The sequence below is a fragment of the Portunus trituberculatus genome, chromosome 50, assembly GCF_017591435.1.
Source record: "Portunus trituberculatus isolate SZX2019 chromosome 50, ASM1759143v1, whole genome shotgun sequence".
NCBI lineage: Eukaryota > Metazoa > Arthropoda > Malacostraca > Decapoda > Portunidae > Portunus > Portunus trituberculatus.
The window spans coordinates 3,222,215-3,236,706 of NC_059304.1; the positions used below are offsets into that span (position 1 = coordinate 3,222,215).

Below are 14,492 nucleotides of genomic sequence, written 5' to 3' on the forward strand. Positions count from 1 at the left end.
GGAATGCAAGACCAATATTTTGAAGTATGTTATATGTTTTCAAAAATATCTAGTTTAGGTGTTTCTCCGGTGACAGAGTGTTTTGCATGGTTACTCCTAAGTCTTTCTCCTCATTGGTCTCTTCAATTTTCTCATCACCCAGCCTGTAATCCTTGTTTGGTCTGTATCTACTTCTTCCCATTTTCATAACATGGCTCTTGTTTATATTAAATTCCATCTGCCACTCTTTACTCCAGTCATATATTTTATCAAGATCTTTCTGTAATTTGTTACAATCTTCCACATTCTTTAATCTCCTCATAATTTTAGTATCGTCTGCAAACACATTCATGTAACTGTCTATTCCTACTGGCATATCATTAACATAAATAAAAAACATGATGGGACCAAGCACTGACCCTTGTGGAACTCCACTGGTTACCTTTTTCCGCTCTGACTTCTTTCCTTTCACCACTGTTCGCATTTCTCTTCCCACTAAGTAATTTTCCATCCATTTTGCTAGTTTATCACTTACTCCTCCAATCTTCTTTAGATTCCACATCAATCTATTGTGTGGCACTTTATCAAAGGCCTTTCTCAAGTCCAGGTAAATAGCATCCACCCATCCCCCTCTATGTTGTAGTATGTCAGTCACTCTTGAATAAAAACATAATAAATTGGATACGCACGATCTTCCTTTTCTGAAACCAAACTGCCTTTCACTCAGAATGTTTTCACTTTCTAGATACTCACTCCACTTTGCTTTAATTACTTCTTCACATACCTTGCACAATATACTAGTCAACGATACTGGTCTGTAATTTAATGGTTCCATTCTACTTCCATTCTTATATATAGGCACAATGTCAGCTCTTTTCCACTCTTTCGGGACTATTCCTGTTCGTATGGAGGTTTCCACAAATGGGGTTCAACAACTCATCTTTCCATTCTTTCAGCAACCTCACAGATATGCCATCAGGCCCCATTGATTTATTAATATCCAAGTTATTTATAATTTTCCTTATATCTTCTTTAGTAACTATGATATCGTGCATTTGCTTTATTTCCGTAGGCCTTTCTCCTGTAAAATGCTCCTCCTTTGTAAACACTGCAAAAGTTGTTGTTCAATATTTCAGCTATATCTCTAGCATCCTCATATACTTCTTCCCCAACTTTTACTTTTTCTATTGCCTCCCTTTTATTTAATTTTCCATTTATGAATTTGTAAAACATTTTTGGGTCACTATCACAGTTTTCCACCACCCTCTGTTCATATTCCTTTTGTGCTGTTCTCCTTACTTCAACATATCTATTCCTTGCTGTTTTGTAGACTTCTCTTGATAATAATTCACTGTTTTTCTTAAGTTTCTTCCATGCCTTTTCTTTGTTCTTTTTTGCTTCTTCACAATTTCTATTAAACCACTGCTTATCATTTAAAGTCCTCATTCTGTGATATGGCACAAACTTCTTCACAGCACAGTTATATAAATCCTTAAATTTATCATATTTCAATTGCATATCCACTTCCTGGTATACCACAGACCAGTCAATTTCATTAAAGAACTCTCTTATATGGTTATAATTTGCCCTGACATAATTTAATTTTTCTCCTTGTACTCCACACTCTTTTCCATGCTTAATTCCGTATCCAGCTCAGATCTTAGGACAACATGGTCGCTTTTCCCCCAAGGGACATTCATGTTCAATTTCCTCTTTTAGGGAGATGCCCCAGGTGAATACCAAATCCAACCTCACTGCAACATCCTGTCCCCTGCACCTTGTTGGTGATCTCACCCACTGTGTCATCAAGTTATTTGTTGCTACGTTTAACAATTCCTCTGCCCACTCACCACCATTCACCACTTCGTAGTCTTCCCACACTATTTCCTTAAAGTTAAAGTCCCCGACTATCATCACTTTTTCCTCTCTGGTGAGTTCCTGTTTTATTCTGTCTAGAGTATTTCTCATCACCTCTTGATACTGTTCATAATTCCAAGCACTGGTTCTGGGTGGTATGTATACTGTTATAATATTAATGTCCCTCTTACCATCTGTTATAAGCATACTTATCACTTCCTCATTTCCCTTACTAAAGTTCACCTCCTTCACTATCAGATCTTTCTTAGTAAAAACCATTATACCACCACCTCCTTTATTCTTTCTATCATTTCTCCATACTTTGTAGTGTTTTACATCAAACCAATCTAGCTTTATTTCGGGCCTTAACTTTGTTTCCACCACACACATTATGTCCAGTTCACTGTTTCTTAGGTAATCCATACATTCTAGCCTTTTAGACACAAAATCCATCTATATTTGTGTATGTCACTTGAATTCCATTCCTAATCTCTTTCTTCCATGTTTCAGTCTGTATACTGTCTATTCCGTCTGTTTTATCCACCACTTCTTCAGCCTCCCATTTCTCATCCTCCAAAAAAACTTAGTCTTTTCCTCCTCGGTTCTTTCCTCATTCTTCTCTCTCACTTCAGTTACAAGCTCTCTCATTTTCATTCTTTCCTCCTGTGTCATATTTCTTCTTATGTAAATTGTTTTGGTTTCCTCGTAGTTTTTAAGTTTCCAGGCCCTCCTCAGCAAGGCCTCGGCTGCCACCTGAGACTTTAATTTCAATTTTAATGGTCTACTTTTGCTTTCTTCATAAGCTCCTAATCTCACACTTTCCTCTACTTCAGCATATAGGCATTCGTCCTCCTCGGAGATCTTATTCAGTAAAAACTTAATCCTGTCATTTTCCTTATCCCTTCTATCTTGCCAATTCCTGTTAGTTTCCTATCTCAAACCTGTTATGATCACACATTTTTTCCTTTTCAGCAATATCTCTCACCATATACTCATTTTCCTTCAAAGCCTTAACTATTTCACTCTGTGTAATCACTTTATTTTCTTCTTCTTGCTTTTTCATTATCTCTTTGAAGGACTTCTGTACTTCGTTTTCATGTTTCACTTCCTTCATTTTAGCATCAATTAGGTTGAGGCACTCCTCCTCCCCAAAGTCACCTTTGGATATTTTCTTTTCCATTTTAAGTAGTTTAGCCTTCATTTCGTCACATTGTTTCCTTAGATGCTGATTTTCTTTTTTCATTTCCACTTTCTCTTTCAGTAATTTCTTGTTCTCCCTTGTTAGCATATAGATTTCTTTTTTGAAGGTATTATTCTATGCTATAACCCTATCTAACTTCTCTTCTATAGATCTAATATTTAGAAACTTACTCTCTAATGCCTGAATTCTGGAGTCCATGTCTAATTTGTTTAGTCCACTTAGAGTGGTCACAAATCCTTCGAAATCTTTCGCGTTTCTAGGGGTGGACGTCACGTTACCGCCAGCTGTTTCGGCCAAAACAAAACAAAACACCGCCGACACTCTCCGGTTAGGGACCACTCCCCATTTTCACTTGAAAAAGGCAGACGTTCTGCACTTTTCGAGAGCAGGGCACTGACAGGACACTAACTATACCCCACAGAGATACCCGGGCCCTGCAAACACCATAGGCAGTTTCTCCTTTTCCCCCGTCCTCAGCAGAAGAGCCGTTTTCAGGACTTCCTCTCTCGGCGGTGGCGTGTGTGTGTGTGTGTGTGTGTGTATATACAGGCAACCCCCTTTTAACGAAGGGGTTACGTTCCTTAAAAACACTTCGTTAAGCGAAACTTCGTTAAGCGAACCGATTATAACAAGTATAACCCCTGATTTGAACTTCATTTAGAGTAAGCAAAGTGAGAGTGCATCATAGTACAGTGAAAGGTTTAATGAAAGTAAAAATTATGAAGTTAAATATTTAGGTAGTTTAATTTGTCATTATAATGTACAGTAATGTATGTATGTACGTAACTTTATAATAAAATGTTGATGATCTTAACTTTATGAAGGGAGGGAGAGTGAAACGGGAAATACACTAACCGGCAACCTGTGGAATGTAAACAAAGTGCGCATCATGGTACTGCATACAAAACTTATGTACCACATTTCCACAAGGCTTTCCATTTTATCCATTGTAGAGTCACGAGTTCTGGTGGTTCTTTTAGCTTGCAAGGAAGATAAGGTCTCACTAGCCTTCTTAATAGAGTATCTTGACTTGAAAATAGTAGACAGTAGATGGAGTCAAGATGGTGGGAAGCAATGTTATTAGTTTTCTGGCCTCTCTCTTGTCTGTGAATAATACCCAGCTTCACATCGAGAGTAAGACACTTCCTGGTCTTCTTAGGAACGTTAGGCCACATAGCAGGGTGTTTTGGTGGTAAGTTGAACTAAGGAAGATAAGCTGCTGGTGACGCTGTCATGTTTTGACTGGGCAGTGAGTGGTGCATGTGATCTTGATCTTGATCTTGATGCTACAGGTTACACAGAATTTCTTCTGAGTCAGGACTTTGTATCAGCAGAGCCTGTGTTGTCCACGAGAGGCTTGATCTTGATCTTTATTCTATAGGTGTCTCAGGATTCCTCCTGAGGCAGGCCTTAGTACCAGCAGCTCCTGATGTATTCAAAAGCCTGTCAGCTTGCATGATACAGTGGGGCTTTCAAATTTGGAAAAAAATTACCTGGATAAAACTTCGTTAAAGCGAGTTTGGTGTTCGTTAAACGAGCAGATGGTAGTAAAATGAAACCTTCGTTATAGCAAAATTTCGTTGTGTGAACCTTCGTTAAACGGGGGTTGCCTGTATATATATATATATATATATATATATATATATATATATATATATATATATATATATATATATATATATATACAGTAATACCGTATTTTACGGCTTGCAAGACGCTGCATCTTGGAAGACACACCCTAATATTTGAAAGAAATTTCTAAGAAAAAAAAAAGTCATTCTCATACAAGAACGCATTCACCATATACCCGACCACTGTACACAAAAAACATAAGAAGCAAGGAGTCTGCAAGACACTATTGTTTCACCACTCATTACAAATTTGCTGGAGCACTCACCACATATTTAAAACTATGTAAATAAAAACACCATAAGTAAATACATATACACAGTGAAACAGTCCATCTCTTGTTTTAGTGGCGGGCGACGGCATGTTTTGGACCTGTTGTTTACATTATGGAATCACTTGTCCGATCGCCCAAACCGAACACGTCAGTGCTGCAGTTTGTATTTATTTTATTTTGCAGTTGTGCTTCATAGGCTTTATCAATGTGAATACAATTCACAAGTGGAGTTTTGACTCTTGCTTGAATGAGTAAGCCACTTGGATGTTCTATTAATAAAGGTATAAAGGCACCTGGAATGATGTGTATGCGTTCGTGTGCATGTATGTGTGTGTTGCAATGAGACAAGGGAGCAGCCCGTTTTCTCCACACGCTGAGTAGGCTGCAGGAAGGATTATGGTATTGTAAATACTTGTAACACCTAAGTACTGAGTTTACATAATATAAAAGGCCAAATTAAATGGTACTTAAGCTAACATCATAATGAAATGACTCAACATACAAATCCAGGTCGCTATCTGTCAAGTGTCCAAGCTCACTTGAGGATGGATGCTGTCTTACAATACAACATTCATCTTGGAAGACGCACTAGTATCTTTTAGGAAAAAAAAGTGCGTCTTGTAAGCCGTGAAATACGGTACTCCGCTTAACGAACATTCGTTTAACGAATTTCCGGTTTAACGTACTATCTAAAGTTAGACCAAAAATCCGCATAACGTACAACCACATCCGTTTTAGCGAATTTTCTGGGTTTGAATTTACAGGGTGAGGGACCGAACGCAGTAGTTTCGTTGTAATTGGCTGGCTCCTGGAGCTGGATCCAAGATTCTTTAACAACGTCAGATCAACCTCTTGCAGTAAAATGGCATCCATGAATGCTTGGAGGGATGGTGACAAGGTTGCTTTCAGGTTGCTCTGAGGTTGCTGGGAACACCACCTCTCCAGGTGGTGTTACTGTCTTATATATGCATTTATGTTCACAAAACAACATTTCTATTAGCTTTTTACAAACCTTGCCCCAAGAGAGAATTGTTTTGTAATGCATAAAGTGAAATCTTACATGGAATACCAAAAAACAAAGCAGAGATGAGATGAGCCACACACGAAGCGGCTGAGTCGCCGAGAGTCTCCCGCTTCGTCTGTGGCTCATCTCATCTCTGCTTTATTTTCTGGTATTCCATGTAAGATTTCACTTTATGCATTACAAAACAATCCTTTCTTGGGGCAAAAGCTAATAAATGTTGTTTTGTGAACATAAATCTGAATGAGAGAATTTGTACATAGCTCCTCTAACTTCCAATGACTCATATGACATCATAAAAGTAGTGGTACACTGGTGGCCCAATATGCTGCCAAACGTATATATAATTCCTTTTTTTTTTAACCCATGTGGTATGTTGGGGACCAGCCCAGAACGTATCCCCCCTATTTCCATTATTTCCTATGGGAAAATTACGTCCGCTTAACGAATTTTTGCTCTGCGAACAGCTTTGACACCCCCTATCCTGTTCGTTAAGCGGAGTATTACTGTATGTGTGTATATATATATATACAGTAAAGTCCCAGGTTACGTCGGTCTCGAGCTACGTCAAACTCGTAGTTACGTCAGTCCACTATAAGGCAATTTAAGATTAAAAAAATTGAAAATTTGTAAATCGTAAAGTGCGGGATTTATTGTTATTGTTGGTGATTGCCCGCCACACCGCCAGCCTAACGCTTGAATACAATAACACCCTGCCTCAGTTCCACCACACCATCGCCCCTGGCAAGAGTGTTACCCTACTTCTGCGTTTACTGACTCAAGTTCTTAGTATCTTGCTCAATGGCACCAAAAAGAAAACTTCTTAGTGACAGCAGTGATGCTAAGAAAAGGAAAACCATTACGCTACAAGAAAAAGAGGACATAATTAAAAGACACGAGAAGGGAGGCAGTAGCTGTGTGTGAGGGAGGGAAGAAGAAAATGGGAAGCCCGTTACCATGACAACGGGGAGGTTGACGACCTTGAGGGCTCGCACACCCATCACAACAATAACAACTCCGGAGCCTTCGCCTGGGCCACACGACACTCGCAGCTCACTTGCACCATCTGCGCCTGTCTGCTGATCCCTATTGCCCTTTCCTATTGCATTTTCTGACCCGCTGCCCACGCTTCTACTCCCACCGCTCTGCACTACACTCCCAGCTGTCCGCCCTGTGGGCATCACAACATTCGACCTGCCCACCCTCCTGGCGGCCTCAGGCGTCCACCCCTCTCGGCAACCTGCAGTCCTTCGCGTTCGTGGCCCTAATCAACAACAAAAACAAGCTTGTGTTTCATATTCCTACACAGTTGTAAATAATATAACAATATAACCTTTAACACCTGAATGACCATAAACAATGATTGGTTGAAAACTTCGATAATATGCTTTGAAATGTCGAAGCTCGAGTTACGTACAAAATCGACTTACGTCATGTTTCAGGAACGTAACTATGGCGTAAACCGAGACCTTACTGTGTATATATATATATATATATATATATATATATATATATATATATATATATATATATATATATATATATACAATAAGGTCGAGTTATGTCAGAGTTACGTTCCTGAAACATGACGTAAGTCGATTTTGTACGTAACTCGAGTTTTTGTACTTTCAAAGCATATTATCGAATTTTCAACCAATAATTTTTTATGGTTATTCAGGTAAGTAAAAGGTTATATTGTTATATTGGTATATTATTTACAACTATGTAGGAATATATTGATTAGGGCACGCAAGGACTGCAGGTTGCGAGAGGGACGGCCTGAGGCCGCCAGGGTGGGCAGGTCATGTTGTGACGCCCAGGGCGGACAGCTGGGAGCTTTGTGGAGTGCGGTAGGAGTAGAAGCGTTATATAAGTAAAAGGTTATATTGTTATATTATTTACAAGTATGTAGGAATATGAAACACAAGCTTGTTTTTGTTGTTGATTAGGGCCACGAACGCGAAGGACTGCATGTTGCCAGAGGGGTGGACGCCTGAGGCCGCCAGTAGGGTAGGCAGGTCGAATGTTGTGACGCCCAGGGCGGACAGCTGGGAGCGTAGTGCAATGCAGTGGGAGTAGAAGCGTGGGCAGTGGAGCAGGAAATGCAATAGGAAAGGGCAATAGGGATCAGCAGACAAGTGCAGACGGTGCAAGTGAGCTGCGAGTGTCGTGTGGCTCAGGCGAAGGATCCGGAGTTGTTATTGTTGTGATAGGTGCGTGAGCCCTCAAGGTCGTCAACCTCCCCGTTGTCATGGTAACGGGCTTCCCATTTTCTTCTTCACTCCCTTACACACAGCTGCTGCCTCGCTTCTCATGTCTTTTAATTATGTCCACTTTTTCTTGTAGCGTAATGGTTTTCCTTTTCTTAGCATCACTGCTGTCACTCAGGAGTTTTCTCTTTGGTGCCATTGAGCAAGATACTAAGATAGTCAGCAAACGCAGACGTAGGAACACTCTTGCCAGGGGCGACGGTGTGGTGGAACTGAGGTACGTAGAGTGTTATTGTATTCAAGCATGAGGTGGGCGGTGTGGTGGATAACCATTAGTGACGCCTGGCGGCCAACAATAACAATAAGCCCCGTGCTTTACGAATTAGAACTTTTCAATTCTTAAAATCTTAAATTGCCTTATAGTGGACTGACATAAGTGCGAGTTTGACGTAACTCAAGACCGACGTAACCCAGGACTTTACTGTATATATATATATATATATATATATATATATATATATATATATATATATATATATATATATATATATATATAAGGTCGAGTTACGTCAGAGTTACATTCCTGAAACATGACGTAAGTTGATTTTATACGTAACTCGAGTTTTTGTACTTTCAAAGCATATTATCGAATTTTCAACCAATAATTTTTTATGGTTATTCAGGTAAGTAAAAGGTTATATTGTTATATTGGTATATTATTTACAACTATGTAGGAATATATTGATTAGGGCCGCAAACACGAAGGACTGCAGGTTGCCAAGAGGGCGGCCTCAGGAGGGTGGGCAGGTCGAATGTTGTGACGCCCAGGGCGGACAGCTGGGAGCTTTGTGGAGTGCGGTAGGAGTAGAAGCGTTATATAAGTAAAAGGTTATATTGTTATATTATTTACAAGTATGTAGGAATATGAAACACAAGCTTGTTTTTGTTGTTGATTAGGGCATGACGCGAAGGACTGCATGTTGCCAGAGGGGTGGACGCCTGAGGCCGCCAGTAGGGTGGGCAGGTCGAATGTTGTGACGCCCAGGGTGGACAGCTGGGAGCGTAGTGCAGTGCGGTGGGAGTAGAAGCGTGGGCAGCGGAGCAGGAAATGCAATAGGAAAGGGCAATAGGGATCAGCAGACAAGCGCAGATGGTGCAAGTGAGCTGCGAGTGTCGTGTGGCCCAGGCGAAGGCTCCGGAGTTGTTATTGTTGTGATAGGTGCATGAGCCCTCAAGGTCGTCAACCTCCTCGTTGTCATGGTAACGGGCTTCCCATTTTCTTCTTCACTCCCTTACACACAGCTGTTGCTTCCTTTCTCATGTCTTTTAATTATGTCCACTTTTTCTTGTAGCGTAATGGTTTTCCTTTTCTTAGCATCACTGCTATCACTCAGGAGTTTTTTTTTTTTTGGTGCCATTGAGCAAGATACTAAGATAGTCAGCAAACGCAGATGTAGGAACACCCTTGCCAGGGGCGACGGTGTGGTGGAACTGAGGTACGTAGAGTATTATTGTATTCAAGCATGAGGTGGGCGGTGTGGTGGATAACCACTAGTGATGCCTGGCGGCCAACAATAACAATAAACCCCGCGCTTTACGATTTATAAATTTTCAATTTTTAAAATCTTAAATTACCTTATAGTGGACTGACGTAAGTGCGAGTTTGACGTAACTCGAGACCGACGTAACCCAGGACCTTACTGTATATATATAAACAGTAATCACCCGCATATCCGGATCGCCACTATCCGGAATTAGCTACTGTCTGGAGCTGCCCCCAAGCATATTCAAACCTACTGCGCGAGCGATCCCTCGATCCCGCTAAGCAGCAGCACTTAAGGCAGCGTCACAATAACACTTTTTCCGTCGTCTTCAATGATTTCCGTTGGTTTTTTACTGTTCCATCGATTCTTTCCATCGTCTTGCCAAACGGAACACACCGTTTTCCTCTAGCGTCAATTTTCAGCCAAATCAAAATCTATGGTTTGTAACCAAAACTTTTGTAATAAAATTTATTTTCTTGCTAAATGGAATGATGCTATAATCTCAACTTAATAGCATCTTCATAAGTAGTTGCATGTAAATATATTTGTGTGTGTGTGTGTGTGTGTGTGTGTGTGTGTGTGTGTGTGTGTGTGTGTGTGTGTGTATATATATATATATATATATATATATATATATATATATATATATATATATATATATATATATATATATATATATATATATATATATTGTTCCAGTCTAGCAGCGAAAAGTGGTTCAGTTGTTTGTTTACATTTCTATGTAAGACACTCCAAGGCAGAACTTCCCAAGTATCAAATGGCCAAGATGAGCTGCTCTGTCGTTTATGAGTTTATTTTTTGATAATTAAATAACATTTCCATCAGGACGCCATTTTCAAATGTCTTGTGTGATTGTGTCATAGCCTGACTTACGCCCTACACAGTACTTGGCCAGGAGTCAAGTAGGGAGGTGTGTCATTTAGCTCTCTTAATTTTTACCTGACAGGTATAAGTTGACGAGAATTAAAATGAAAAACATCAAGAAGAGAAGACAACTAGAAAGAAACAAACAAATGTATCGTTGGGAGACAGCTGGACTTTCAATTCTGGCCTCCCTTCTCCCCTCCGTCATGCGTGTTATCTCCCCCTCCAAGACCCTGCCTCACCCATGTTTCACTGCCAGGATTCTCCACCATCTCTATATCATAAGACTGTTATGATCTTTTCAAACACTTTTTTTTTTTCTTACTGCCTTCATCATCACAACTTTACATGACATAGCTCTCACAATAACACTATTACAAAAAAATATGTTCAGACAAAGGTAGAAAGCTGTATCAGACAAACAATAAATACTTCACTATCATTATCTCACTTCAACACACTAATAATGACTCAGGTAGTGTCCAGTTCAGCAGTGAAACAGCAGATTGCCATGACACTGCTGATGGCACCTTCCCAGTCCTCACATTTTCTAGAGATATATCTGATATATCATTTTATCATGCTCCAGGTAGTCTTTATTGTATAGAGTACAATCATTTAATGTGCTTTCATTCATTGTTTTCTTACCCATTTGGGTTATGTACATGTTTTTTTTCAATTTATAAGGGGTTGGGAGAATAAATTCCACATATCCGGATATTTCGCGTATCCACCAGGGCCTTGGCTACTATAATCCGGATAAGCGAGCGATTACTGTGTGTGTGTGTGTGTGTGTGTGTGTGTGTGTGTGTGTGTGTGTGTGTGTGTATATATATATATATATATATATATATATATATATATATATATATATATATATATATATATATATATATATATATATATATATTGTTGAAGTATATAGCAACTTTAGCGTTATTCTTTTTTGAAAGAATGTTTTGTATTTTTTGTACAAGAGTGCATTTGTCTGGATGTAGATTCCGGAGGAGTGTGCCAAAATCCGTAGCGTTCTCGAGATGTCTTTCAATCCTGTCTGGATCAGCTTCAGGAGATGAGTGAGGAGACTGGGCAGGTAGCACCTCTTATGACTGCTCATGACGGATGCAGTGAGTGTGTGGGGCTGTGAGAGCCAATCAGCTTACAGCTTGGCTGTGGCTGGGAGGAGGTTACTTAGAAGGTAGAGAAACTGGTTGTTGCTGAATGTTAATGGAAGGTTTCTCTAAGTATATAAGCGTAGCTTCCATCATCTTGAGTCTCTTCATGTCATTAACTTTTAGTTAATGTTTAGTTTAGTTTAGTTTAGTGTTTTCTTCCATGTTCTGTCTCTTTAGGACAAGGCCATGCTCACTAACATAGTGACGGTGTATTGCGCCATCTTGGAGGTGAGCGGTGATTCTCTTGAACAGAGTAGTAGTTGTAAAGCCGATATACCTTGAATTTAGGTGACTACAATCAGCAACAGTGCATTTATGTTGATACACAACGTTTACTTCCTTAAAGGCAAACAGCTGTTTTTCATGACAAGGTTGGTGGTCATGCATGACTTGTAATATATGACAAGGTTGAGCCTTGTGTCTGCACTGGTAGAAGTGACGTTGTTGCTGATGATTTTCTTTATTGCTTTTTTTTTTTTTGTAGGCCATGGACATAGTGCTCTTGTAATATAGTGTAATGATTGGTTCTTCTGATTTTAACTTGTTTTCTGACATCCATTTTTCTTCGTATAACGTCATCTATGTCTTTCTGTGGATATCCATTATTGGTGAGTAGTTGTGAGACTCTTTATCAGTAACAACGTCACTCCTAGCAGCGCAGACACAAGTTTCTCTACCTTCGAACCAGCTGCCTCCCGGACGCAGCCAAGCTGTAAGCTGATTGGCTCTCACAGCCCCCCACACCCACCGTGTCTGCCATGAGCAGTTATAAGAGGCGCTACCTCCCCAGTCTCCTCACTCATCTCCTGAAGATGGTCCAGACAGGACCGAAAGAAATCTCTAGAACACTACGAATTTGGGCACACTCCTCCAGAATCTACATCCAGACAAATGCACCCTTGTGTGAAAAATACAAAACATTCTTTCAAAAAAGGATAAGTAAGAGAAGACTGGTATGGATATATCTGATGGGAGAGGAACAAATAATGAAGACTAAAGAGGAAAAGATCTGGGTGTGGTTATGCAACAAAATCTGAACCCCAAAAAACATGTTAGGTATTTGAATCATCATATAAAATGCTGACTAATATTAGAGTGGAATCTCAGTACTTGGACAAAGATATGATGAAAAAAATTATTACAAGCATGATATGTCAAAAGTTGGAATATACAGCAGTAGTGTGGTCACCAAGCTTGAAAAAGGATATAACAAGATTTGAACGGATCCAGAAGATAGCTACAAAGATGGTGCCGGAACTAAAGGACCTAACATATGAAGAAAGGCTGAAGGAAATGGGACTTACAACCTTACAAGATAGATGAGAATGAAGAGACCTAATAACAATGCATAAAATAGTAAATGGCATTGAAAGGGTAGACAATGAAGACCTGGTGCTAGTGACAGAAGGACAAGAGAACATGCAAAGAAGATTAGGAAAAAGACAATGTGTGAAGGATATTGGAAAATACAATTTTCCACATAGAATGGTGGAAAGGTGGAATGCATTGTGTGATGAAGTTGTTACAGCACATAATGTGCATAGCTTTAAAGAAAGATTGGATAAATGGAGACATGGAGACAGGGCACTATGAGGCCCGCTCAAACCCTGTACAATACAATTAGGTAAATACAACTAGGTAAGTACACACACACACACACACACACACACACACACACACACACACACACAATGAAAATTCAAACAGCCACTAACCTTCCAATTCCTTAGGAATTATAGAAAGAGCTTTCCTATCCTGGAACTTTAGAACCATTGGCATCCCAAGAGTGAAGCACTGTCTGCTGAACTGTTCAATTATGCACTTTGCCAAGTTATCAGTGTTGAAAGTCTCAGCTTGCATATTCCTCTTCTGTAAGAAGTCCATCTCCAGTACCAATGTTCCAATCAAATCTCGGTGAGGACTTGGATAATAAGGCTCAACTATGATCTGTTGAAATAAACTGACTAACTATATTGTGGAACACTCAACAAGAAATGATCAATTAATAAAACAAATGCAAAAACTTAAAATTACCCAAAATCTACTTCAGTAATCTTCAGTAATTGATACTCCAAGCACAAACTATGATAGTCAGTTAGAGGGGGAAACAGGCCATCCAAGAACAGGTATCAAAACCAATATAACTAAAACCTTTCAAACTACAGTGGCCACAGAAAAAAAAGTATACATTTTCAGTGCAATATAAAAGTACACACATGAATATCCATGTAGTATTTATTTGCATTCCTGCTACCAGCAGAGTGGGTGGAGCTTCTACAGGGAGGGTTTTTGTTACTCTGCTCCTGAGTGCACCTATTTGTTACGTGCGCTCCAACTTCGACGTGCTACCACACACCCATTTATTATTTTGAGTTATGCACAGCTGTCTCTTCAAGATAAAACCCGGGCCTTTGCCCTCCTAGTTGCAGGCTGGTCTGTCATACACAAAGCGGCAGAATTAAAGGTGACAAGGAAGACCATTTACAAGCTAAAAACTGCAGCAGAGAACCTCCATCTTGAAAAACCATGCTCTGGGGCACCAAGGATGATGTCTCCACGAACAGGCAAGGTCCTGGCAAGAGAGGTGAAGGAAGACCCTTCAATTACAGCCATCAGCCTGAAAGAGAAACACCACAAGCTCCTGCAGAACGTCTCGGTGCAAACTATTCAACACCGTCTTCAGAAGGACTTAAAATTGGCAGCACGCCATGCTGGCA

General features: G+C 39.9%; 1 protein-coding gene across 1 annotated transcript in view; it reads right to left on the reverse strand.

Annotated features, from left to right (window-relative positions):
* LOC123499538 (vesicle-fusing ATPase 1-like) overlaps positions 1–14,492 on the reverse strand; it is a 127,525-nt gene that overhangs the window by 86,049 nt on the left and 26,984 nt on the right. Inside the window, exon 4 of the mRNA XM_045247641.1 lies at positions 13,491–13,722. Within this exon, the coding sequence (XP_045103576.1) occupies positions 13,491–13,722 (232 nt within the window). The remainder of the gene's footprint in view (positions 1–13,490; positions 13,723–14,492) is intronic.